A 27537-nucleotide genomic window follows, 5' to 3' on the forward strand; every position below is an offset into this window, starting at 1 on the left:
ATCGTATTTTCTCAGACATTTTATTAACAACTGGGGAGAATGACTCAGGGAAGAAGAGCTGTCGATGTGCTGCTTTTTGTTTTTGTTTCCAGCTTCAGGAAAAAGTGAGTGTTTCTGTTCCCAGGGGAAGCAGTGGATCAGATATTTTAGTTTCACTTTGTTTTGATGAGACCTCGCTTGTTTGTTGGAGTTAACCGTCCCTCAGCGGTTCAGAATAGAAACCGTTTCCCTCCTCTGGTCTTGTGATTGTCCTAAAGTTAGATCCAATAAGTTTTGTGTTTTGTCCTCAGGCTCTGCCATCAATTGTGAAAAAGTGTTTGGGTATTTCCTCTGTGTGCCGCGCTTATATAAGTACGTGAGGAGAAAACCTATTTCTGTCCATATCTGGCCCCTGCTGATAAAACCTCGGCTCACAAATAAATCACACGCTCACATCCTCAGCTGTCGCTCATGTGCTGCATCACTGCCGCGGCGTGCTACGTCGGAGAAATGTTATCAACTCTGTGAAGGACGGAGCAGGTTGTTTTCTTTAGGCGGACACTTGATGCTCCAGTCCTGCCATTACCGAGCCAACTATAACATCATTAACGGTTCATCTCTGAGGGGCTTAGAGCCTCTGAACGGGATCAGAGCGGCAGGATTTCTGTTTCATGGAGCTGCTGCTGAAGTCAGAGCAGGACAATCAAAGCTGCGCAGCTCAGATCGTCGTCCTTTGACAGCAGATCTGAGCAAACAACCTTTTAATTAACATCACTTTACCTCAGATCACTCAGGTTTGTTAGAGCAGCAGCGTTTCTGCAGGAGCCAAACTTTTCATTTATACTGACAAAACCTGAGCAGTGTTTCATTCCAGCAGACATGAAGGTCAGGTTTAGGAACAGGATGATCTGATGTTGAGTCTGTGTGTCACAAAAATATCCTGTAGACTCAGTTTGAGTGAAACAAACTGTTTCCTGTTTTATTCTTTATGTATTATTTATGCTTTATGATCGTGAATCTTGTGCTGATTGTCTGAAACTTTGTAAACTTTGCTGCCGCTTGCGTCAGAGAGAGATTCTAACCCAGAAAGCTTTTCAACCTCAGGAATAAGATTAAACAAATAGAAAGTGAGTCAGTCAGTGAGAAAGAAAAAAAGAAAGACAGAAACAGAAAGAATAGACAACCAAAAGTAAACATTAGGGGAAGAGGAAAGAAGAGTAGGGGGGAAGGAAAGAGCAAAGGAAGAAAAGAAAAGGGGATTGAACGGAGGAAAGTAAAAAAGAAATGAAAGAAGAAAAGGAAGCAAGGGGAGCAAGGGGGAAGGAAGAGTAGGAAGGAAAGAAAGGAGCCAATGAAGTAAAGAAAAGAAGGAAATGCAGGAAAGGGAAGGGGGATAGAAAGGAGAAAGGGAGAGATAGAAAGGTATTAGAAGGATGCCAAAGGGCAAAAGTTTGAGAAAAAAAAGAAAGAAAGAAAGAAAGAAAGAAAGAAAGAAAGAAAGAAAGAAAGAAAGAAAGAAAGAAAGAAAGAGGAAATGAATAGGGAAGAAAGAAAAAAGAAAAGAGACAGAATGAAAAAAAAAGAAAGATGGGAAAAGAAAGAAAGAGAGAAAAAAGAAAAACAGCAAAGTAAGAAAGAAAGAAAGAAAGAAAGAAAGAAAGAAAGAAAGAAAGAAAGAAAGAAAGAGGAAAAAAGAAAGAAAGAAATGGAAAAAGAAATATGGGAAAGAAAGAAAGAAAGAAAGAAAGAAAGAAAGAAAGAAAGAAAGAAAGAAAGAAAGAAAGAAAGAAAGAAAAAGGAAAAAAGAAAAAACTGGAAAAAAGAAAGAAAGACAAAAACAAAAAAGAATGAAAGAAAAATAAAAAAGAAAGAAAAATGAAAAAGAAAGAAGAAAAATGAGAGGAAAGAAAGAAAGAAAGAAAGAAAGAAAGAAAGAAAGAAAGAAAGAAAGAAAGAAAGAAAGAAAGAAAATTACAAAACAGTTTAAGAAGATATTCAAAAAAGAGAGTAAGGATTTAAGAAGGAAAGAGAGAAGGAAGGGTGGAGTAAAGAGAGGAAGAGAGGAGAGGAGAGGAGAGGAGAGGAGAGGAGAGGAGAGGAGAGGAGAGGAGAGGAGAGGAGAGGAGAGGAGAGGAGAGGAGAGGCAGACATAAAAAGGAAGCTTAAGAGTGAAAGTGAAAGACTTTGAAAAAGAAAGAACAAAAAAAAACTTAATAGGCACAAAAAAGTCAGACAAAAGAGAAAGACCAGACAAAATATCAAACGAGAGAAAGAGGAAAAGGTCAGAAAGAAAAACAGAAAAAAATTAAGAATTTCGGAAGAAAAATTAAATTAATAACTGAAGGAATGAGAGAAATATAGAAACAAAATGAAAATCAAGGAATCAAGTTTCTTAAAACTGAAGTTATGAAAATAAAAGTGCAAAAGAGAAAAGGGAGACCAAAAAAAAAGAAAATTAGTAAAGAAAGATGAAAAAGTCTGAGGAGGAAATGAAAAAAAAGAAGCACAGATTAAAAGGACGGAAGTATGATCAGAAGAATTATCAGAATAAGTGGAGGGTTTGTAGTTGAATTCCTGTCCTGTAACATGTTAAAGCTCAGTGTTGTGTCTTCGTGTGATGCTGTGTTTCCTGGATGTTCACCATCAGGAGCTGAGAATACCTCCAGCCCTGCAGCTCCTCTGTCTGAGAATATAAATGAGTTTAATTCCTTCCTCCCAGAACGATGAGAAGGTAAAACTCTGAGAGGAAGTAAAGCGGCGTTACTCACCCTGTTATGACTAAGCTTTCTGCTCAAACTGTGCTCAAAGTGTCTGTCAGACGGCGTTCAAGTTTTCTTTTCCACTTTAACAAACACGCACGCATTTTCACTCCAGACGCCTTAATCCGGCTGCTGCGAGACAGACTGCGGAGAGGCTGACAGAGAGGCTCTTAGGTCTGCTCTCTGATCTCTGGATGCAGAGCTCATCCAGAGAGGAGGGAAACTGACGCTTACTCACGACTTTATGAGCAAACTTTCTGCTCAAACTGCAGATGAAGAAGATTTCTGACAAACGGTGACTGAAGTTTGATTCAAAGATGTTTGACTCTGGGTCTCTACTACCCTGTACCTGTGCATGAAGGAGGCCGGGGGTCTGTGCTGATTGCTGAAAGGGGGCGGTCATCAGGCGTGTAGAGGCATGCAGATGTGCGAGTGTGATCTATAAAAAGAAAGGACTGCGAGGCATTTCAAATCTTCACCTCCTCCTCCGCCTCCTCTTCTCCGTCCAGGGAGTGCCTCGTCCTCCACCTGCTGCAGTCTGTCTGTCACACACAGAGCTGCACTTTAAAGCTGCAAACCAAGCCTGTCCAGAGATTTATTAATTACAACAATTCAGTTTTATTTCCCAAACTTCCACGAGGACTTTCTGATCCAGAAGTGTCCCTCGTGCAGATTTCAGCCCCCGCTGCGTTCACGGTTCCTCCACAAACACGGCAGCTCCGTCTCATTAGTGCTGACGGCCGCTGGTGCAGCAGTGTGGCGGCTGCACCTGTTGTTTCTGCCGCTGATACAACGTCAGTCACTCAGCACGGAAATAATAGCAGGGCCGAGCTCTCAGCACGACAAGCTCAACGTCTCTGTTTGACAAATATGAGACCAAAATATGTCAGGAGAGAAACCGTGAGTGTGGAGAGGTCAGCTCAGTGAACGCTCAGTTTTACCTTTTCATTTGTGTTCGCTTTAACAATCAGGAGGGGGGAAAATGTGAAGAGTAAAAGATACATCAAGGGTCAGAGACGGTCTGTCCTCAAACTCTTCCAGCGTCTGTGACGGTTCGGCTGAATGTCTGCTACGCGTTCCTCTGACCTCCAAGACACCGGACACCTCCAACCCACCCAAACAGGCACGACATGCACGCCAACACTTTACACACACACCCAGACTCCAACACGGAGATGGGCTTTCTCTCTGTCTTGTACGGACACAAATACACACGCACACACATAGCTGAGCTGAGGCAGTTAAAAAAGTGATCACATGAAGGCCGGACTGTGAGGAATGAGGGCGCAGGGGGCAAAGGACTCCTGAAGTCACTCTGCTTCACAAATGAAAAGTTTTTAAAGACAGAAAAGCCTTGGTAGAGTTGTAAAACAGGTTCAGTCTGATTTTATCTAAGGAGGAGATTGTCATTTCTGTTCATCTTCGCTTTTGTATGATTGTTGTTGTTGGAAACATAAAAGGAAAAGAGAAACAATCAAGAAATGTTCTCCAATCTCTCACTGAGATCAAATCTTTTTCTGGAGGAAAGTTTATCTGTCTTTGTTGTTTTTCTCGTGATGGTTGATAAATGTGACAGGAGCAAACTTTACATTAAAGTGGAAATCAAAGTTTCAAAAAAGGAATGTCGGCCTTGAATCTGGTTAAAAGTCCTGGGGGGTATTCCATGAAGCTGGCTAAAATAGGCCGGGCTATCGCTGCTAAACGTGGCTTGACTAAGCGGCCACTTTAATATTAGCCGCAACTCGTTCCACTAACGAGGCTCAGCTAATTGTAAGAGACGTTCATTCAAGCCAGGCTGATCCAAGCTGCGGCTAAGTGTGCGTCCGCGGTATGTAAAAAGCCCTGACGTGTCGATTGTCAAAATCATGTCAAAACCAAGACTGGAGACGTTTCCCTCCTCATGGAGTCGTATGGTGACTACAAAGTGAAATTCACATAAAAGGGTAACACGGTGGCAGTTGGTAAAGCCTGAAGCTTTGATGAAGCTCCTCGTGCTGCTGTGGCCCAGAGGAGACTGATCTTGTTTAAATTAAAGCTGTGATGGTGGTGGGTATTCCAGTCTAGTATGATAGGGGCGGTACACCTGTCGAAAGATAACTCAGGTGTCCCAAGATGAGCTCAGGGAGGACGGAAACCTCCCGTGGAGCTGAAGGGCAAAAGCTCGCTTGATCTTGATTTTCAGTATGAATACGGACAGTGGAAGCGGAGCCTCACGATCCTTCTGACTTTTTGGGTTTTAAGCCGGGGGTGTCAGAAAAGTTACCAAAAGGTCTCAGTTTATGTTTCTGAACAAGAACATCATCTATTACAGGTATAGATTAATTTAATGTGACACCTGCAGTTCACAAGGCAGCTTGATCATTAGCCTGATTGTAAGCCTGCTCAGGACCAGGCTTGTCGCGCTGGCTAATTTACCATGGTTACCAAGCCTTGTTTGTGGAATCGAACTCTCACTAAAGTTAGCGAGGCTAACCAAAACAAGCCAGGCTTTGAGCTAAACCAGCTTCGTGAAATTAAAGAATGATATCACCATCCCAGTGGATCTAGAAGCGCTGTGAGGTCTATCAGTTTGGCGTTGATTGCAGTGACAGTTGTAGCCAGAATTGGTAGTGCTTTTCCGGGATAAAGACTCTGTTTCCCATGAGCACCACCATCCACTGTTGTAAGGGTGCGTTCCATTTGTACTTGGAACTGGGAAGTGGGAATGACCTCATCTCTGAGTTAAAAGCGTTCCAGTTACCAAGGCGGAAAAACTTGCCACAACAGCAATATTTCTATTACTACCAAAGCTCATCTACCAACTCCAACCTCACCAAGCAGAGCTAACGTAACCTCACTCTACATTTTATTGAAAGACTCTCAAGTTTGAACAGACCACTGCAGAATAACTGCTGACTGTGGGTTGGAATCAACATAAGCACAAACAGTTTAAACTGAGTGTTAGCCTTTAGCTCCTGATTTAGCCTTTAACTTGTGCTTTTTCACTCTCCTGTTTATCTTTCTTCTGCTCTTCTGTCCTTTTTCTGTCTGACAGTTAGGCTCCAGTGTCCACCATCACTACAAAATTAATCACAGAAATCATTTTTATCTAGAAAAAAAAAGCCAGATCTGGCTTCTCACTGCCAGTCGTCGTAGCATCATCAATGACACGACCATGGATACTGAGGAATAGCATTTAGACATTACAAAAACTAGAACAAAATAGGCCAATGAACTCCCAACAAACAAAGAGACATGATGAACAATGCAGCTAGAAGCTAACGTTAGGCTAACTTAAGCTAACAGAGAAAATCCCAAAGCATCCGTCGGACTGCAGTGGTGGTTGTGGTGTTAAAGATAACTTAATATTGCCCTGTCCCCCAGCCTCTCAAGAATATTTTGTGTCAGAGTTGCATGTATCTTGTGAAAAAAGGTTGACCATTTTTAAACTTAAAATCTCAGAAAAAAATGTATAAGACTGAACTAAAACCCATCTTCTACCATGTATTTAAATGGACATAAAGGCAGACAGTATCAGTGTATATTGGAAGGCTATACGCACTGTGATTGGCTTCTCATGTTTGTGGGCAGGACTTAGTATGGATGCTTATCCTAAATACAAACTAACTTGAGTACTCTGTCTAGTTAGCTTATTTCAATGCTACAAAATGTGCCATTTGTGTAACATGTTGCTAGGCGCTACCCAAGTAGCTGCCTGTTGCAGCAGCTCTCTCGTCTTTGTCAGTTTCTGGTAATTTTTTCGTCTCTTTTTCGTCATCTTTGTATTTGGAGTGGATCATCACTTTGTGTGGTTCACTTTGTCGGTCACGGACACCAAACTTTTTGTGGCTTCGGCGGTATTTTTTACTACTTTCTCCTGTGTTTGTCTGAAGATCCTACATGTAACCTTGGCTGCATTGTTTACATGCAAAATTAGCTGTTAGCAGCCTGTAGCATGTCAATGCTAACTAGTGTAGGGCTTGATGATTTCCCTCGAGCTGAGGAGAAGGAGATGAGGACGACGTGCTGGTTCTCGGATGTGAGCTGGGAGGTGACGACGTGGACCTGTCCTTCCATCCATCGTTGTTGGGAACGTGGGATCTCGCTCCGGGGATGGATGAGCTAGCTTTGCTAACCCAGCGGCATCATGCTGTTCACGGACGTGGCTGACGGAGCTGACATCTGAGCTTCGCCTGCTGTGAGCAGACAGGATCCAGGAGACAGAGACTGAACAGACTGCTGGGGAGGCTCAGTCCTGGACCCTGTGGAGGTGGAGACTGGCTGGGCTGGAGAGTGGTGGACGAGTGGTGGACGGGAAGTCGTTACCTAATTTCTTATGGACCTTTTTGCACTTTCTATACTCTTTCTTACTTTTGTTTTCTTAAATGCTGCGGTGACTCCTGAATTTCCCCTCGGGGATAAATAAAGTATTTTCTATTCTATTTCTATTTCTATGGGAACACGTTGAAAGTGCTCTTGAAAACATACAGAACTTGGTGTCTTCTTTAGTGATGAGAACGTGTTGTATCTGTCTTTTTTTCCTTTAACCCCTGCCCTTCAAATAGTCTGTGCACGCCATCGCCTGCAGGAGTCCCTCATAGCAGCTCACTCAGGTTTAGACACTAAGGACAGGTTAATGCTGCTGGTTTAGGAAACTGCTCTTTTTCTGCTCCTCCGGTTTTCTCTCCAAGAACAGCTTGTCTTTGACTATAAGCAGCACTTCTTTAACTATTTATCACAGTGTTTGTTCATTTTTCAAGAGTAAGTGTCAATACTTACCTGTTGGCTGTTGGAGCAGCGCCACCTCTGGTTTAATCAAAGCGTCTGAGAGAAAACTCTTCCTTCTTGTGAGGTCGATGCAGAGCTGAGATCAATACCTCTCAAAGCATCTGAAGACTTCAGGGGTTTAGGATGACCGCCGTGTAACTGCAGCACATGCTAAAACACTATATGCACAAGCCTGACATGAACACCTGATGCCACACTCATGAAGAATGCTACTCGAGCTAATTCAGAGTCACAGTCCTGAGCTGACAGAGTCTGCATGGGGACTGGTTTGACAGGGTTCACTGGTGTTACTTTCTAGTCTTGACTAGAATTATTAGAAGAGCTTAGAAATGGAGGCATTTTATTACTGATGTAAAACCCTGATTAACCTGAGTGTTTTTTCTGTTTCAGACTCTGACAGAGACCAAGAAGACAGCCATGTTTTCAGCCAGACCAGAGACTCAGCCGTGAGTGAACACACACAATCAGTTTTCTGCGTGCTACGTAAACATCAGCAAACTCTGCTTCTGACCAAAGAACATGTTCTCCATTAGGGGGCGATATGGGGAAATATGTCAGAAGATAGAAATTTTCCGATGCATGTGACTCAAAAGTTTCATGCTTAGAAGGCCAGTGCGAGGGGGCATGGCTGCTTAAATAACGTCTGACATCTGCACAAAGCCGTGCAAAACCTTGCGGCTGTGTCAAGTATAAACTAAGCTTATTGTGGGTCTTTGAACGCTCACATTATCACACCATGTTAAAAAAAATCATTCATTTAAAGACGTCACCTGTAAGAGTTGTTGAATTACTGCAGAACGTACAAAGCCTTAGCTTGATACAAGAAGACCAGGGACCTTTTCTTGAAAAAAAAGGCATTTTTCCTCAGCGTACCTGGATTGAAGTCAATCTGGAGCCACAAAATTTACTTTATCTACACAATGAAGACTGTATAAAAGTTTATACATAGTTAATGTAGTGAATTGTTATTGAAACAAGAGGCTTTTTAGGAATTTGTGAAAGTGTACATGTGATGTCTTGGTTATTTATTGGTAATAAATTTGGAAAAAAAAATCAGAATTTCCAAAAATATTCAGGAATTTAAATTTTTGGAAATTAAAAAATGAAATTTCAGAAAAAAAATGATTTTTTTTTTTGTAAAAAAAAAAATTAGAAATTTTAAAATTTCTGAAATGAAATTAATTCATTTTTTTTTATTTTAAAAATTTGCAAAAAAAAAAAAAAAACTTTTGAAATTCAATTAATTTGCAAACAATTCAAAATTTGGGAAAGAACTTAAATCTGATAACACATCGATAAGATTTTTGTTGCTTCCTAAGGTTTTGCCATAGATCAAGCATGCAAGTTGGCATGTTTTTAGTTAAATAAATCCATCCTCACAGAATTAAAATCTGTATTTTCTTCCAGATTAGTCTTTTTGTAGATGTAGTTTTCTTCCCAGGGCTGTAAAACTTGAGGTTATCCACAGGTGCATGGAAAGTTGGTGGGCTGTTGATGTTGTAGGAGGTGAAGTAGAGCGGTGGCAGGCTTTATTGACAGATGGGATGAAGATTTAGTTCAACAAAATGTTAACGCAGGATTTTATTTAGTGTCAGTGTCTTTAATCATCAATACCCCCTGTATCAAAAATCAAAACACTTTATTTCAATAATATTTTTTAAAGCTACAAGGAGCCAAAAAGCCGCACGAGGCTCCAGAGCCACAGGTTGAAGACCCTTGAAGTAGACTAGATATACTTTGGTTTGGTCATGCACAAGACAGAAATTGTAATGAATGAATGAAACAACCCCAGCCTACCCCAGAGTTAACACGCTGTAAAGTTTCTGCCTAGAGCACTAATCATATCAGCGGTTATTTTAAGAACTTATCTCACAGGAAAAGTGGAGTAGGTGAGTGTCGGAGGTCACGGCAGCCTGCCGGTCACAGCGACAGGTGAAGTGCTAACACAGGATGTTTGTTCTATAAACTATGTGAGAGTTTATGGAGTTCGTAGAGTAGAGGAAGGAGATGTGGGAGGCTGGGACACGACATGTTTCCTCCAGAAAAGAGGCGAGAGGTGAAGGAATTCTTCAGTTTGATCCAGCCTGTCACAGTCAGAGGATCAACATACAAAAATACAGAACACAACAATTTATGTAGCTCATGTAAAGCAGAGAGCCTCAGTTTTCTTTAGTGGCGTTTCCCTGCAGCCGAAAATGTCAGCAGACGTTTAAGTAAAACGAAACTTCTCTCCATGGTCTTCATGTTATTTAAGTTTCTCATCTGTAAGCTGCAGAGAAAGTCACACAATCACTCAACCTGGCTCAACTCTGTCTTCTGATGTCTGCAGGTAAAAGACAAGAGGCGGTCTCCCCCCTCGAACAGATCTCCCTCCGCCCAACGCAACCCTCACCACAGCGGCTCCACTGAAGAGCAGGAGAGCCCCGAGCGAGTGGTGAGACACACAGCAACTCACCTGCATGAACCTGACCCTGGATTCCTGACTCAAACAGAACAAAACGACATTTTTACAGACCACATTGTAAAGAGGAACACGGTTTTGTGACTGACCTCCTGCCCCAGCCGCCGTCAGGCTCATTCAAACTGGATCACAATGGTCCGCTCCGTTCTGCTGAGGTCATTCCCCGCCACATAAACAACCTTTCATTTCTCCCAGCTCAGCACACATACCAGTCGAGGGTTTTTCACGTCGACACAACAAAGAGCAAGTGAATGTGTCAGAGCTGAAACCGGCTGCAGGTGTCGGGGACTGTAGGCTACATTCCTGCTCTCAGTTTTAGCAAGTTAGCGATTCAGGAGTTTGTGTGAAACACAATGCTGCTGCTGTTTGTCAGCGACAGATAATGGTTTCTATCAGGACAACGAGTTACTGTGTAGTGGGAAAAGTTCTTTTTTTAATAATATTGTGGGTTTTTTTTTGTTAAGTCTTTATTACTTATAGCATGTGACAGAGCAGGAAACAGCAAGAGGGGCGAGTAATATACAAAGATTGGTTTCAAACCCAGACAACTCACTAGGGCTCGCCTCATGGGGCATGTGATAAATTTTGTGTTTTCAGAGGTAAAAAAATTTAAACAAGTTTCAGAATGATAAGGGCCTGTGTCCACTAACAGCATTACCCACAATTCAGGTCTTACCAAAGCTGTCCTCCAACACTTCCACCGCCCCTGGTATTGACTGTTATAAGCTGTTGTAATCAACGGCAAAACAAAGTCGTATCCAGAGGTTATCGGAGAAAAAAAGCACGTCTTTATAGTTATTGGCATTATTTATAATATCATTGATAATGTATTGTCTAAGACAGGGGGTGGTCAACCAGTCAGAGACCAAGAGCCACAAAAACTACTGTGGTACTACAAAGAGCCACATCACACACACGTGGTCCCACAAACACACTTCCTGTCACGCATACTGCTTGTAAGTGTGTTTAAATTCATACTTGGAGCCGTGTCAAAGACAAATTTCTTTTTTTACTACAGAAGAGACAAAGTTCCATCTATCTATCTATCTATCTATCTATCTATCTATCTATCTATCTATCTATCTATCTATCTATCTATCTGTCTGTCTATCTATCTATCTAACTATCTATCTATCTATCTATCTATCTATCTATCTATCTATCTTTCCACTATCTAGATAGATAGCTATGAGCACATGAGGACATGAGGGATTAAGAGGAGCACATGTAGAGAAGAGAAACTGAAACTTAAGTATCAATCCAATTGCCCAATATAGATAGATAGATAGATAGATAGATAGATAGATAGATAGATAGATAGATAGATAGATAGATAGATAGATAGATAGATAGATAGATAGATAGACTTATGAATGTATCAACGATTTCCAAGAAAGGCACTCACTTGTCCCAACAGATGAGGAAACACTTAATATGAGTTATGGTTGAGGTCAGAAATAACTGGGTTGTCCGCACTACCAGTACTTTTTGCAGGTTTCTCTTTTACCATGTTGTTAACAAAGTTGATATTAGAAGCACTGTCCATTCTTGATTTTGATTGGGTGAGGAGAGATGACATTTTGCTGAGGTATTAACACCTGCTGCACCTTATATGTGAAGAGGGATCGTGAGGGGAAGGTGTTTCACACAGCCTACTGTTGGAGGATGTAAGATAGTGACGATGTGTTAAATCAGAGCAGTGCTGATTGAATGGGTGTATGTGGGATGCCTGCTGTGGTTGAACATGCTTTTGCCTCAAATATCAATATTTCATGGTTGCAGAGTTAAACGTGTAGAAGTATGAACAGTGACAAAAAACACTGGGAGCATTTCTGAGCTGAAAAAATCTGAAGCTTTGCTATCATAAGAAATAAGCACTGCCAGCACAAAAAAAAACTGCCATCAGTAAACACAGATCCTTGATAAGTCGTGCCATTAGACTGCATCGCAATCCTTTGAGGTTGACCTGCAATAGCTTTTTAAATAACTTTGGAAAAGTTTTTGGGAAGAGCTTTTTGTGCCATTGTCTAGAGAGGGTAGGATAGTGGCGCAAGTAACAACAAGAATGGGGAGTGACGTAAGTAGGGAAGTAGGTAAATTTTATTTGATATGTGGGACTTTTTGGAAAGGTGCTGCAAGATGGATTCAAGCTCGAGCTTTCCACTCAAGAGCAAATCTAATGGGGACTGCTTGTCCAAACTGGCACCCCAGAGAAGTTAGTTTAACTGATACTCTGCAGGGGAAATAAACCCAACTAATGTCTAATAATCTGAACAACACTTTTCAAATCAAATCAAATCAGCTGGACTCCTTTGTTTTTTTTTCTGCAGGTGCAGAAGGAGAAGCTCCATGCTGAGTTGAAGCAGGTGTTGAGTCAGAAAAGAAGTCACCTGAGAGAGTCAACCTGCCAACTGGCGCAACCAGAGATGGACCCAGAACCCACAGAGGAACAAACTGTGAGTACCTAACCTGTTGGTATGAAGTGACAATGACTGAGACAAAGTGCTGACAAATCTCCTCTGACTCGTTAAGGCGAAAAAAGGTTTTTTCATCAGTTTTTGTGTTTGTATGCGTTTTAGGTTGTGGAGGAGGAGGAAGCCTCTAAGTCGGTGGAAATCGTGGTGGAGACTGAGGCAGAAGCTGGAGCCAGCGGTTACAGTGTGACGGGTGGAGGACAGCGAGGGATCTTTGTGAAAGATGTCCTCAAAGACTCGCCTGCTGCTAAACATCTCAGTCTACAGGAAGGTACCTGTGGTCATGTGAACAGTTCAAAGAACAAACCCAGGCTTCAAAATGAGGAATAAAAGCATGTGCACTGCAAACTCTGAGCCATTGTGAGTGTGTCCTGGGTTAATGCTTTGTTTGAAAACAAATTTTGACCTTCCAAACTATCCATCGACTAAAACAATGGAAAAAGTTGTACCAGTTCTTACCCATAGCCACCAGAGGGCAGTGAAGAGATTTTACATGGGTTATCATTTGTACCAGAAAACTGCAAACAAAACAAAACAACTCTCAAGAAGGGTATTACAGTCACGCTGGTCTAGCTATTGTAGTTAAGAATTAGCCTGGTATCATTAGGGCAAACTAAAGTGACCATGGAGACAACAACATGACGTAGCAGTAGGCAGCTAGCAGAGGTAAGTACTTCCAAAATAAAAGTCATGGTATGAGTATGTATGAGTTTATATAATAACGACAAGAGAAGCATTTATAAAAAGATATTTCATCACTTAAGATGTTTTTCACTGTTGCCACAAAGTCCATGTCAGAGGGTCTTTTAAAGGGTCACTTTAAAGACAACGGGAATATTTTTTTTCAACTTTTAGATGTTAAACAATTTTAAAACCATTGGAGCCCAAACATATAAGAACAGTTTTGACCTTTTTTTGAACATTACTGTCCTGAACACACACACTTAATGCTTGTGGCAACAATTTCTCAGTGGACATACACAGACATACAGTGTTATATACTTTTTGAAATCAAACACGACCTCAGAAGATAATCAAAGATGGATAATGAAATTTTATGGTACGTTTTTAACGAAACAAGACTTTGGTGTCGCCATGAGTTCACAATCGGGTAGTTAGTCTTAATATTCCACTCAGTGAGGCTTGTGTTTGTTTCCTGACATTTTTTGGAGCCTTAAACAAATATATAATCCCCCAAATGTAGACATTTGACACCAGTCTGTTTTTTGATTGATTATTCTGGGTAATCCAGTGTCAGAGAAAGCAAATAGATCAGACGTAACACTTTGTCCAAAGGGGGCGCCAAACTGACACAAAGTAGTACTTTCTCATAGTAGCTTGAGGAATTCTAACTCAATTGACTGCCATCATACCATCTAGGGATGCACCAATCAGATTCAGGTGTCAGGTGCTGATACTGACTCAAAACGCAAAATCAGTTGTCTGTGACAATGGGCCAATCTGTTCACAGATCTTTTCGACTCAGTTCTATGCACTCTGGTAGGGTAGGTAGATCTGTTTATTGGGTCGACTCAGCACAAATTTCTAATACCATACAATTATACAAACTGTTTTCAAACATTTTTCTTTCATTTTGGGTTTAAAAAGTTGGAAAAGCCTAAAGTTGCTAAACAAAACTGTCAGTTTTACCCTGGTATTAAAGAATAGAGAAAGTTGAATTAATACTGGTATCAAATTGGGTTAGTATTGGAATGGGCCAAAACTCAGGTATCAGTTTTGATATCAGGAAATAAAAAGTCAGATAAGTAACTCTGCAGTACCACCGTCACTTATATTTGGTATCTTCAGGATTAGAAGCAGATACCACGCAATTTAATGTTTGACGCTAATTCCACTTTCACAACTTCTTACAAGTGTAGAATTCTCTGGTAGATTTTCATACTACACAAACTGATTCATAATGTCCTCCATGTGAAGGCGACCAGCTGCTGAGTGCCAAAGTCTACTTCGACAATGTGAGGTATGAAGACGCTCTGAAGATCCTTCAGTGTGCGGAGCCATACAAGGTCAGCTTCCAGCTGAAGAGGACAATCCCAGGAGCAGAGGTCAGCGTGCGGCCTCGAGTTCCCAGCATCGAGGTCAAAGGTCCCAAAGCCAAGGTGTCCAAAATGGTAAGCAGTGTTGGTATTCTGTTATACGAAGCATGCAGCGTCTTTCAAGTGGTGTCATCTACCGTTAAAGTCATTTATGTCCATTTTTCTGTATTTTAGAGTGTGAAAGGCACAAAACCTTTCAAGACAAAGAAGAAGAGAGGTGGTCGCTTTGGGCTGAAGAGGCTGAAGGAGAAGCGTAAAGAGGAGCTGGTGATTGAGGGAACGCCCCCAAGACTGGAGATGAGTGACGTGGACGTAGAGTTTTCTCTCCCCAAATTCAAACAGAGGAGCATGAAAGTCGAAGCAGAAGGAGCTGGAGGAGCTGCAGCTGTCGGGAAGGCAAAGAGGAAAATCAGGTTGGTTTTGTTTAGAAGTGGCCACAGTTGACTGCTGTACAAACTGAAGGCATGTCAAAATGTTTATGTTACTGAGCTAAATTATTATTTTTTTCTTCCTCTCCACTTTTTAACTGGTTCTTCCAGATTTCCTGGCATGAAGACAGGAGGAAAAGTAGAAACAGGAAAATTAGAGGGACAAGTGAACATCGCTCAACCAGAGATCTCAGGAGCCAAAGTGAAAACAAAAGGAAAGGGACATAAATTTGGAATCAACTTCCCAAAGAGCAAACACACAAAGTCAGGCGCAGCTTCAGGAGCTGGATCTGTAGAAGTGAAGCCCCCCAGTGTGAACATCCAGCCTCCATCAGTGGAGTTCAGTCTGTCTGGGGATAAAGACATTAACACGCCTGATGTGGAGTTTGCAGTGCCTTCAGCAAAAGCAGAAGTGTCTTTGCCAGATGTAAAGGGAAAAGCAGGAATCAAAGCTCCTAAAATTGACATCAAAGGAGGAGTTGATGCCGAAGCAGCTGGGGGAAAAGTGGATGTAGACATAAGCAAAGGAGACACAAAGCTGAGAATGCCAAAGCTGAAACTACCCAAAGTTAGACTCTCACGTCACTCAGATGAGATAGATGGTGACATAAAGATTAAAACCAAGGAGATTAAAGTTCCTGAAACTGACATAACACCTCCAAAAGTTGAGATCAAAGCAGGCGGGATCAGTCCTCCTGGAGTAACGGTTACCAATCCAAAGCTGGAGGGTGATCTGTCGGGGAAAGCAGCATCAGTACAAATGCCGTCTGTAGATGTTTCTTTACCAAGCGTAAAGGGAAAGTCTGGCGTTGAGGTTTCACTTCCACAGCTAAAAGGTGCTGGAAAGGCAGGAATCAAAATTCCAGCCGTCGATGTGTCTGTTCCTGATGTTGATTTGGAATTGGATGCTAAAAAAAGAATCCCAGATGAAGTTGAAGGCACATTCAAAGGACCCATTATCTCTATGCCAAAGATTGACGTCTCCCTACCAAAGATGGGATCACCCGATGTGGACATTGAAGGTCCAGAAGGTGGAGGAAAATTCAGCCTGCCCTCCGTTGATGTCTCTCTTCCAAAAGTGAAAGCAGAAGGTGGAGATGTAGAGATAGAACATTATGTTGGTGGAGATGGGAAGTTTAAAATGCCAGATTTTGATGTATCTTTCCCCAAATTTAAGACCCCGGGAGGACAAGTAAAAGTAAAAGGACAAGAGATGGAAGAGGGCTTCAAGTTACCCAATGTAGAGCTGACCCTTCCTAAAGGCAAAGTAGGAACAACTGATCCGGAAGTTGAAGGAAATTTTAAGTTACCATCATTTGATATCTCCCTCCCTAAAATGAAGACAGGTGAACCTGCACTGGATGTTTCTCTGCCTCAGGGAAAAATGGACATTGGAGGAGAAGGTCATGTTGGAAAAGGAGGAAAACTCAAAATGCCAACCTTTGATGTCTCTTTACCAAAGATGAAACTACCAGAGGGTCATGTAAGTGTCAAGGAACCTAAGATTGAGGGTGGAGGTACAATTCAGATACCCTCTGTTGACGTATCATTACCAAAAGGAAAAATAGAGGGTGACATTGAAATACAAGGTCCGTCTGCAAAAGGCGCGAAGTTTACAATGCCTTCAGTTGATGTCAAACTTCCCAAAATGGGAATAACTGAGGCTGAAGTTGACTTGCAAGGTCCTGAAATCAAAGGAGGGAAAATCAAGGCACCTGCTGTCGGTATCTCAATCCCCCAAGGAAATGTAGAGGGGGATCTGGACGTTCATGGAGGGAAAGTAAAAGGAGGCCAAGTCAACTTGCCATCTGTGGATGTTTCTCTCCCAAAAGTGAAGCTCCCTGAAGGAGACGTGAAGCTAGAATTCCCTGAACTTCCAAATGTGGATTTTTCTCTTCCCAAGGCCGGAGGTGAGGGCAGTGGCAATACAGGTGCAAAGTTCAAGATGCCAGCTTTTGACATGTCACTACCAAAGATGAAAACAAAAGAGGGAGATGTTGATATTGACGTACCTAATGTCAAAGGAGGTGCAAAGTTTAGCATGCCATCATTGGACGTATCGCTGCCTGCTGTTAAGTCACCAGAGAAGGAGCTCAACATCAAGGGAGGACAGTTTGAGATGCCTTCGTTAGATGTGTCACTACCAAAGATGAAAACACCAGAAGGTGGTATCAGCATTAAAGGTCCTGAGTTAAAGATTAAAACACCAGACACTGATTTAGACCTCAAGGGAAGTGACATTAAAGGTGGGAAAATAAACATACCCACAGTTGATGTCTCTGTTCCAAAAGGTAAAGCAGAGGGAAAGATTGATGTTGAAGGACCCAAAGGAAAAGGAGGGAAATTTAAGATTCCTAAATTTGATGTATCCAAACCAAAGATGAAGATGCCCAAAGGAAATATTGGTCTCGAGGGACCCTCTGTGGATATCTCTCCTCCAAAAGGGAAAGTAGAGGGTGACATACAGACTAAAGGTAAAGGAGGACATTTTCACATGCCCTCTGTTGATGTTTCTCTCCCTAAAATAAAACCAAAACGGGGAGACGTCAGTATTGAAGGAGTGGGTATCAAGGGCGGTGAATTAAAAATGCCGTCTATTGACATCTCACCACCTCAAGGGACATTAAAGGGAGACATCAGTGTTGGCGGTGAAGGAGAAGGGGGAGAATTCAGCCTGCCTTCAGGAGACGTTACTCTCCCATCAGTAAAACTCCCTAAAGGTGATGTGAATTTTCAAGGGCCAAAAGTAAAAGGTGGAAAGTTTGAAATGCCAAAAATTGACCTCTCTCTTCCTAGAGGGAAGGCAATGGGAGACATTGACATTGACATCCGAACTGGAAAAGATGGAAATATTGAATTACCATCCTGTGATGTCAGACTTCCCAAAGGAAAAGTCAAGGCTGGCATTGATGTTGAAGGCCCTGAAGGGGCAATAGGTAAAATCAAAATGCCCAAATTTGATGTCTCACTCCCAAAGATGAACTTGCCAGAGGGTGATGTCAAAGTAAAAGGACCAGAGATCAAAGGAAAGATGGAGATGCCAACCATTGATGTTTCCCTTCCAAAAGTAAAGTCTCCTGATGTGGATATCAGCCTCAAGGGGCCAGATATTAAAGGGGAAAAAATTGACATGCCATCTGTTGACATTTCACTTCCAAAAGGGAAACTTGAGGGTGCCCTAGATATTGAAGGTCCAGATGTCAAAGGAGGCAAATTCAAAATGCCAAAGTTTGATGTCTCATTACCAAAAGTGAGTCTACCAGAAGCTGATCTTCACTTGAAAGGCCCTGACCTCAAGGGAAGGAAAATTGAAATGCCAGACATTGACATATCATTGCCCAAAGGCAAGGCAGGAGGAGAAATTGAATTAGAGGGATATGCTGGTAAGGGAGGCAAGTTCAGTATGCCCTCACTTGACATCTCTCTACCTAAAATGAAGGCCAAAGGACCAGAGGTCAACATTGAGGGCCCTGATTTCAAAGGTGGGAAGATAAATGTGCCATCAGTTGACCTTTCCTTGCCAAAGGTCAAATCACCTGATGTGGATGTCAGCTTTGAAGGTCCTGATATCAAAGGGGGAAAGGTCAGCATGCCAGCTCTGGACATTTCCCTTCCAAAAGGAAAAGTTGAAGGGGACATTGATCTTGAAGGACCCGAAGTAAAAGGAGGAAAATTCAAAATGCCCAAATTTGACATGTCCTTGCCAAAAGTAAGTCTACCCAGTGTTGAAGGACCTGATTTGAAAGGGAAACTTGGAAAGCCCTCACTCGATATTTCACTCCCAAAAGGAAAGGCAGATGTTGACATAGATATTGATGGACCAGGTGGTAAAGGAGGCAAGTACTTGCCCTCACTCGATATATCTCTTCCAAAAATCAAAGGAAAAGGAGTTGATGTTGATATAGAGGGACCTGAAGTCTCAGGTGACATGTCCCTCCCCAAAGTCAAGTCTCCAGAAGTCGATATCAACCTGAAGGGTCCTGATGTGAAAGGTCCAAAGCTTACCATGCCATCCTTTGACATTTCACTTCCCAAAGGAAAGGTTGAGGGTGACCTAGATGTTGAAGGCCCTGATGTAAAGGGGGGCAAACTCAAGATGCCTAAATTTGATGTCTCACTACCAAAGATGAACTTGCCACAGGGCCATGTGGAGATGCCTGCAATGGATATTTTACTACCCAAAGGAAAGGTAAAAGGAGATGTTGATATTGAGGGACAAGGAGGTAAAGGAGGCAAGTTTCATCTGCCCTCAATAGATCTGTCTCTTCCAAAAATAAAAACCAAGAGGGCTGATGTCAACATCCAGGGACCTGAAATGGAAGGTGACATTTCACTTCCAAAAGGGAAACTTGAGGGTGACCTAGATATTGAAGGTCCAGATGTCAAAGGAGGCAAATTCAAAATGCCAAAGTTTGATGTCTCATTACCAAAAGTGAGTCTACCAGAAGCTGATCTTCACTTGAAAGGCCCTGACCTCAAGGGGAGGAAAATTGAGATGCCAGACATAGACATATCACTGCCCAAAGGCAAGGCAGGAGGAGAAATTGAATTAGAGGGACATGCTGGCAAAGGAGGCAAGTTCAGTATGCCCTCACTTGACATCTCTCTACCTAAAATGAAGGCCAAAGGACCAGAGGTCAACATTGAGGGCCCTGATTTCAAAGGTGGGAAGATAAACGTGCCATCAGTTGATCTTTCCTTGCCAAAGGTCAAATCACCTGACGTGGATGTCAGCTTTGAAGGTCCTGATATCAAGGGGGGAAAGGTCAGCATGCCAGCTCTGGACATTTCTCTTCCAAAAGGAAAAGTTGAAGGGGACATTGATCTTGAAGGACCTGAAGTAAAAGGAGGCAAATTCAAAATGCCCAAATTTGACATGTCCTTGCCAAAAGTAAGTCTACCCAATGTTGAAGGACCTGATTTGAAAGGGAAACTTGGAAAGCCCTCACTTGATATTTCACTCCCAAAAGGAAAGGCAGATGTTGACATAGATATTGATGGACCAGGTGGTAAAGGAGGCAAGTTTCACATGCCCTCACTCGATATATCCCTTCCAAAAATCAAAGGAAAAGGAGTTGATGTTGATATAGAGGGACCTGAAGTCTCAGGTGACATGTCCCTCCCCAAAGTCAAGTCTCCAGAAGTAGATATCAACCTGAAGGGTCCTGATGTGAAGGGTCCAAAGCTTACCATGCCATCCTTTGACATTTCACTTCCCAAAGGGAAAGTTGAGGGTGACCTAGATGTTGAAGGCCCTGATGTAAAGGGGGGCAAACTGAAGATGCCTAAATTTGATGTCTCACTACCAAAGATGAACTTGCCAAAGGTCAAATCACCTGACATGGACGTCAGCTTTGAAGGTCCTGATATCAAAGGGGGAAAGGTCAGCATGCCAGCTCTGGACATTTCCCTTCCAAAAGGAAAAGTTGAGGGGGACATTGATCTTGAAGGACCTGAAGTAAAAGGAGGCAAATTGAAGATGCCCAAATTTGACATGTCTTTGCCAAAAGTAAGTCTGCCAAAGGTTGATGGCAATCTGGAGGGACCAGATATAAACATTCCCTCACTTGATATTGCACTACCTGAAGGAAAAGTTGGGGCTGATCTTAATGTCCACGGTCCAGATATCAAGGGCGGCAAATTTAAAATGCCCAAAGTTGATGTTTCACTTCCAAAGATGAACCTGCCTGAAGGGGAATTCAAGGTTAAAGGACCAGATATGTCTGGAGGCAAGATGCCATCTGTTGATGTTTCAGTTCCTGTGGGAAAAGTAGAGGGAGATATCAGTGTCAAAGGACCATCAGGGAAGCTTAAAGATCCGAAGGTTGACCTGTCTGGTAAAAAAGGTGGTGGACTTCATATGCCAACACTTGACATAGATCTCCCCAAGTTTGACCTTGACCTGAGCCTCCCCTCTGGTCTGAAAGACAGGAGCCTCAAAGTGGACGCCGGTGGTCCTGATGCATCAGGTAATTTGGAAGTGTCTGGACTCAAAGGAGACATTCACCCAGCTAAGTTGAAGGTTAAGGGTGCGGACATCGATGCAAGTGGTATAGAAGGTCCAGGTGCATCTCTTAAACTTCCCACTGTCAAATTGCCAACCTTTGACATTTCAGCTCCGAAGGTGGATCTAGACTTTGGCCTCAACAAACCTAAAGGTGATGATGTGGAAGTGGAACTTCTGAAAGCAGAAGGAGGCAGACCTTCGTCAGGGGGCAGCTTTGATCTACCTGACATCTCCCTCAAGGGCCCCAGTTTTACTCTTCCAAGGTTTGGTGGAAAGTCCAAGAGTGGTGGTTTGGAGATATCAGGAAAAGGTCCTAAGGGAGATGTGTCCCTCAGCCCACCACATGTGGAAGGGGAGATCAGGGCACCATCTGTAGAGTTTGATGCAGAGGGAAAAGTCAAAGTGAAGAAACCCAAAATCAAAATGCCCTCCTTTGGCTTTTCCAAAAAGGATGCAGATGTATCTGTGTCTTGTCCTGACGTGGATGTTAAAATGAAAAAGGGAAAAATGGACATTCCTCAACCTGAAATCAACATTGAGAGCCCAGGAGATAAATCAAAATTCAAGATGAAATTTCCAAAGTTTAAAATGTCATCACCTAAAGTTCAACTGCCAGAAGCAGAGGTTGGTGCCAAAGTGGATGCAGATATGGGAGGAAAGGGCAGCTTTCACGGACCAGATGTAGATATCAAACTACCTAAAATTTCAATGCCAGGATTTGGCTCTAAAGACAAAGATTTAGGAAAGCCAAGTGGTCACGTTGATGCCAAGGCAAAAGTCAAGATGCCCTCTGTAGAGCTGTCACTTCCAGAAGCTAAAACACCAGAGACTGAGGTTCTTCTTCCTAAAGCAGAAGTAGATGTCTCTGATGCTGACATTAAAGGTTATGATGGAAATCTCAGAATTCCAAAAATGCCAACAATTGACCTTTCCATCCCTAAAATTGACCTGGATTTGTCTCTGCCAAAAGGAAAGTCTCCAAAGATTGAAGGACCAGAGGTGGAATTAAAAGGCGGTGAAGGAAAATTTAAAATGCCTCATATAACAATGCCATCAATAGACGTGTCACTTCCCCAAGGCAAATCTGGAGATCTTGATGTCCCGAGCGTTGACATTGGTGGTGATGGAGCTGGCAAATTTGAGATGCCTCAAATCAAAATGCCAAACGTTGACATAACCTTGCCAAAGCCAAAGAGTGGAAGAATTGATGCCCCAGATGTTGATGTGGATGTAAAAGGAGAGGCGGGTAAATTCAAAATGCCAGGTATCAAAATGCCTAACATTGAGTTATCTCTGCCAAAAGGAAAGACCGGTAAATTTGAGGGGCCAGATGTTGAAATTGATGGGGAAGGAAAGATAAAGATGCCACACATTGATGTTAATCTTCCAAAAGGAAAAATTGAAGGTCCCAACATAGATATTGAAGGAAGTAAAGGAGGAAAGCTCAAAATGCCTCAGATAAAAATGCCTGATATTGATCTATCTTTGCCAAAAGGAAAAATTGAAGGCCCTAACGTGGAGCTAAAAGGCGAAGGTGGAAAATTCAAAATGCCTAACATCAGTATGCCTTCTGTTGATATATCACTCCCAAAAGGCAAGATTGAAGGTCCAGATGTTGATTTTAAAGGAGATGGAGGAAGTAAATTCAAAATGCCCGGTCTAAAAATGCCAAATGTTGATATTTCACTGCCAAAGGGAAAAATTGAAGCTCCAGACGTAGATGTAGAGTTAGAGGGTGGTTCTGGTGGAAAGTTTAAGATGCCTCACATGAAAATGCCTGATATTGATGTGTCCCTGCCAAAAGGCAAGATTGAAGGTCCAGATGTGGAGCTCAAAGGAGATAGTGGAAAATTCAAGATGCCTCATGTCAGCATGCCATCAGTTGATATTTCCCTGCCCAAAGGGAAAATCGAAGGTCCAGAAGTGGATGTTGCAGGAGGTACAGGAGGAAAGTTTAAGATGCCCCACATGAAAATGCCAGATATAGATGTATCCCTGCCCAAAGGAAAGATTGAAGGACCAGAGGTGGAGCTTAAAGGAGAAGGTGGAAAATTTAAAATGCCGCACCTTCTGGATATTTCTCTACCCAAAGGAAAAATTGAAGGTCCAGAGGTACAAGTAGAGGGCGGTTCAGGGGGAAAGTTTAAATTACCCCACATGAAAATGCCAGAAGTTGACATTTCCTTGCCCAAGGGAAAGATTGAAGGGCCAGAGGTTGAAATTGAGGGAGGTACCGGTGGAAAATTAAAGATGCCTCACATCAGTATGCCGTCTGTTGATATTTCTCTACCAAAAGGAAAAATAGAAGGTCCAGAGGTAGAAGGAAGTACAGGAGGAAAGTTCAAAATGCCTCACATGAAAATGCCAGATATTGATGTGTCTCTGCCAAAAGGAAAGCTCAGAGGTCCAGAGGTTGAAATAGAGGGATCCAGAGGAGGACAATTCAAGATGCCACATGTCAGCATGCCATCGGTTGATATCTCTCTTCCAAAAGGAAAATTGGAAGGTCCAGAAGTAGAATTAGAGGGAGGAACAGGTGGAAAGTTTAAGTTGCCTCAAATGAAAATGCCAGATGTTGATATTTCCTTACCCAAGGGAAAGATTCAAGGTCCAGAAGCTGAACTGAAAGGAGAAGGGGGAAAATTCAAACTTCCAAATGTCAGTATGCCGTCTGTTGATATTTCACTACCAAAAGGAAAAATTGAAGGTCCAGATGTTGAATTCAAGGGTGATGGAGATGGAAAATTCAAAATGCCAAGTGTGAAGATGCCAGATGTTGATATTTCTCTTCCAAAAGGAAAAATTGAAGCTCCAGAGGTAGAATTTGAGGGTGGCTCTGGGGGAAAGTTCAAATTGCCCCATATGAAAATGCCAGATGTTGATATCTCACTTCTCAAAGGAAAACCAGGCAAATTTGAAGGAGTCGAGTTAGAGGCTGAGGGTAGTGGAGGCAGAATTAAGCTGCCACACATGGCCATGCCCTCAGTTGATGTTTCACTGCCACAAGGAAAGGCTGAAGGTCCTAAAGTTGAAGTTAAGGGTGAGGGAGGAAAGTTCAAGATGCCAAAGGTTGATTTATCTCTTCCTAAAGGTAAATCTTCAATCCAAGGTCCTGATGTAGAGATTAGGGGAGATGAGGGACAGTTCAAACTGCCAAATGTGGACATAACGCTTCCTAAAGGAAAAGAAAATACTGACACACCAGGGGTGAAAGTTGAGGCAGAAGGAGGATCTGTCAAGCTTCCACAAATCAAGATGCCAAAGGTTGATATTTCACTTCCTAAAGGTAAAAGCAAAGATACTGAAGCCCCTGGGATAGAGATGGAAGTCACAGGTCCGGATGTTAAACTTCCAAAGGGTAGTGTAACAGTGACAATGGACGAATCAGGTGGTGTGGAGAAGGACAGGAGAAAAGTTGAGCTTCCTGACTTGGATCTGGACACAGCAGGGACAAAGGGTGCTAAAGTCAAAGGGAAAAAATTCAAGATTGGAAGGCAAAAAAAGAAAACTGGTGGAGATGTCACAGCAGAGTCAAATACAGGTAAAACATCTGGCAAAGAGGAGTTAGGTGGAAAAGTCAAACCCATATGCAAAGTTGAAGGAAGACTTGAGCATGAAGTCGAATCCCACAACGGACACAAAGATCGTACCAACATATCAGTACCAGGGGTTGCAGCACCAAGCGTACGGGTCACAGTCCCAGGGGTGGAGGGTGGCCTGTCGTCAACACGAGCAGAGATCAAAGTCCCCAGGATTCCAGACATAGACTTTGATATCGGTACATCGCCGGACGAGGATGAAGACAAAACTGAAACAGGCAAGAAAATCAAGATCCCCAAGTTTGGTGTCCCATTACCCTCCATCTCACCTGAGGATAGACGGAATATCTATGGGCAAGAAATTCAGTATGAAGGCCCTAAAATGCCCAAAGTAAAGAAAGCTGTTTTCGTCTTAGTCAATCCTCCTCAAACTGATGAGCCTGCTGCGTCCACCAGCCACCAAAAGGAGGAGGCAACAGGTGAGGGTGAACCGGGGGATGTCAAAGTGAAGATACCCAAGATCAAAATGAAGCCAAGTTTTGGGAAGTCCAAAGAAAAATCAGTGACTGTGGGAATGGAGTCAGAGGGAAAGGACGAGGAGAAGGCAAAAGGAGCAAAGGCAAAACTACCCCATGGGACGCTAACACTTGAGACATCAGGGCAGGTTGATGCCACAGGCTCAAGTTTCAACGGTGACAGAGACACAAGTCCTCACAAGGGCTCCAAGGATGATAAAGGGACATTCAGCGGTAAATTCAAACTTCCAAAGGTGGAGCTCACATCTCCGTACGGCAAAATGGCTGCAGGGGAAAAAGGCACAGAAACAAGTGTGGAAGTAGGAAAGGACTCATCAGGGGAAGCCAGAGGTTTCACATCCAAATCAGGCAAAATGGGCTTTGCTGGTTTAAGCGAGGAGCGCTCCAAAGAAGTAGTGTCGTCTCCTGCCAGAACAGAAATGCTCGACAGAGACAGCTCAGAGTCCCCGCAGAGTTTGACCATGGAGTTCAGCTCAGCGAAGGTCCAGGCCTGGAGCAGCAGGGAATCTGAAGAACGAGAGTCATCTCCCTGGTTCAAGGTTCCCAAGTTCACACTGAAGCCACACTCCACAGGTAAGGACAAAAAGTTGGCTAACAGAGTTTGTAAGATTTATCTTCTTTGAGACCCTGAGTAACCTGGGGGCCAATCTCAGTTCAACCCCTTAGCCTTTGGTTTTGCACATGCAAGTGTAGTGAAGGGTGAAGGGTGTCCCAATCCTCTGTGAAATCAAGGGGAAGGGATACACAGCCCTTGAATTGAAGACAAACCAAGACCTCACTTGAAAACAAGGTGCAAAACAAATTTCCCATGATATCGATATTTTTTTTAATCGGATATCCAATCCTTTGATACTTCACGTTAATATTACCCATTGTTTTAGACCATTGGTTTTATATTGAAATCTCTCACCTTGACAATCTACCTAACGCTGCTATAGCAACAGCTACAGCTAATAATAGCTTCACTAGCATCAGACCAGGGTGATGAAATCACAGTGGATGGACTTCACCTACGTTTCATGAGTGATTGGACGGATACGCTGCATCCAGGAGCTAAATCAGCTACATAAGCTATGAGAGTGAACGCTACGGTATTCAGAAGCTACATAATATAGCTTCTATATACCGTAACGTTAGCTTAACGTTAGCTTTTCATGGTTTAGTAGGCTCGTCACTCACGTAAAACTGTGCCTCTGAGCTGCATTTCCACCAAGCAGTCCAGTTCGGTCCAGCATGGTTTAGCACAGTTTGGTACAGTTAAGTGGTACCTCAAGGTGTCACATCTCAGCATTGGAGTCTGTTAATGTTTGCTTCTGTTTAAAGTGATACTCTGGGATGGAACAAGTTGGGTCCTAACACAAAGTTTGGGGCAGAAATTACCCCTACAGCAGTGTTTTTGTGCAGCAGAAACCCAGGGTGCCCACACCAAAGACCCCCTCCCTGCTCCTCTGCAGGTTTCCTCTGCACTCAGACAGGGCCATATTTTACTTGACCAAAAACTCAAATAAACGGACTCCCACCAAAAAAATCTGATATCAGTCTGCATTCACGCTTTATTTAGAGAATTTTCAGCGCGTTACTTTCACACAAAAACACCACTAAATAAGGCTCTAGTTCTCATCGTGTCGTAAAACGGCGCTACCTCCGCTGCAGAGCCACAGCTGGCTACGAGGCGCTCGCCACTTAGTGTATCAGTCCACCCGCGCGGCGTGCCAGATATAAACAAACGCAGGTAGTCTGCCAGGACGAAGAGACACGATGAGAACTAGAGCCTTATTTAGCGGTGTTTATGTTTGAAAGTAACGCGCTGAAAATTCTCTAAATAAAGCGTGAATGCAGACCGATATCAGATTTTTTTGGTGGGAGTCCATTTATTTGTGTTTTTGGTCAAGTAAAATATGGCCCCGTCTGAGTGCAGAGGAAACCAGCAGAGGAGCAGGGAGGGGGTGTTTGGTGTGAGCGCTCTGGGCTTCTGCTGCACAAAAACACTGCTGTAGGGGAAATTTCTGCCCTAAACCTTGTGATAGGACCCAACTTGTTCCATCCTGGAGTATCACCTAAAACTTTAAATTTGCGTTCTTTCATTCTATAAATGACTAATATATTATCTTCTGTTTTGTCTCTACTAAATAAGACTCTTAAGCTTCTTTTCCTTCTTTGTTTCTTCATCTTCTTCCCTATCCCTTTTTTGCACTCCATCCTCTGCTTGCCTCCTCTTCCTCCTCCTGCTCTTTCTCCTCCAGGCTTCCTCCAGATAACTCCAGAGGGCTCTCCTCAGGCCCAGCGGAGGGGAGAGGTAGCAGGCGAGGTCGACCTCTCAGGGTCCTTCTGCCTCCACACCTCGGGGCTCGACTTCAGCACCCAGGAAACGTCTGAAGAACGCCAAGTCTCCTCCACGGAGGAGGGAACTGTCACCACGACGACCAAGACCACCAGAATCACCCGGCAGCTGGTCACCACTGAAACGCGAGCAGGTGAATCTTCAACAACCACCATAACAACTCACAAGGTGTTGGACTTTGACGACTGA

At 42.9% G+C, this 27537-nt stretch overlaps 1 protein-coding gene across 1 annotated transcript; it reads left to right on the top strand.

Annotated features, from left to right (window-relative positions):
• Positions 1-53: 53 nt before the first annotated feature.
• prx (periaxin) lies at positions 54-27537 on the top strand. The gene is made up of 12 exons (XM_074679467.1): positions 54-104; positions 7896-7951; positions 9835-9939; positions 12297-12422; positions 12546-12711; positions 14379-14572; positions 14672-14910; positions 15037-16192; positions 16538-16735; positions 16784-25298; positions 25356-25580; positions 27251-27537. The coding sequence occupies exons 1-12, from the start codon at positions 65-67 to the stop codon at positions 27535-27537; spliced, it is 11307 nt and encodes a 3768-aa protein (XP_074535568.1). The 5' UTR covers positions 54-64.

The sequence above is a fragment of the Halichoeres trimaculatus genome, unplaced genomic scaffold (genome assembly GCF_033239565.1).
Source record: "Halichoeres trimaculatus isolate MK-OKI-2021-1 unplaced genomic scaffold, fHalTri1.1 fHalTri1_scaffold_9, whole genome shotgun sequence".
Classification (NCBI taxonomy): Eukaryota; Metazoa; Chordata; class Actinopteri; order Labriformes; family Labridae; genus Halichoeres; species Halichoeres trimaculatus.

Coding starts and splice junctions, on each gene's coding strand:
- prx (XM_074679467.1), top strand. CDS start 65: ATGTGCTGCTTTTTGTTTTTGTTTCCAGCTTCAGGAAAAA. Junction 12,423..12,545: donor AACCCACAGAGGAACAAACT/GTGAGTACCTAA, acceptor TATGCGTTTTAG/GTTGTGGAGGAGGAGGAAGC. Junction 12,712..14,378: donor ACATCTCAGTCTACAGGAAG/GTACCTGTGGTC, acceptor CTCCATGTGAAG/GCGACCAGCTGCTGAGTGCC.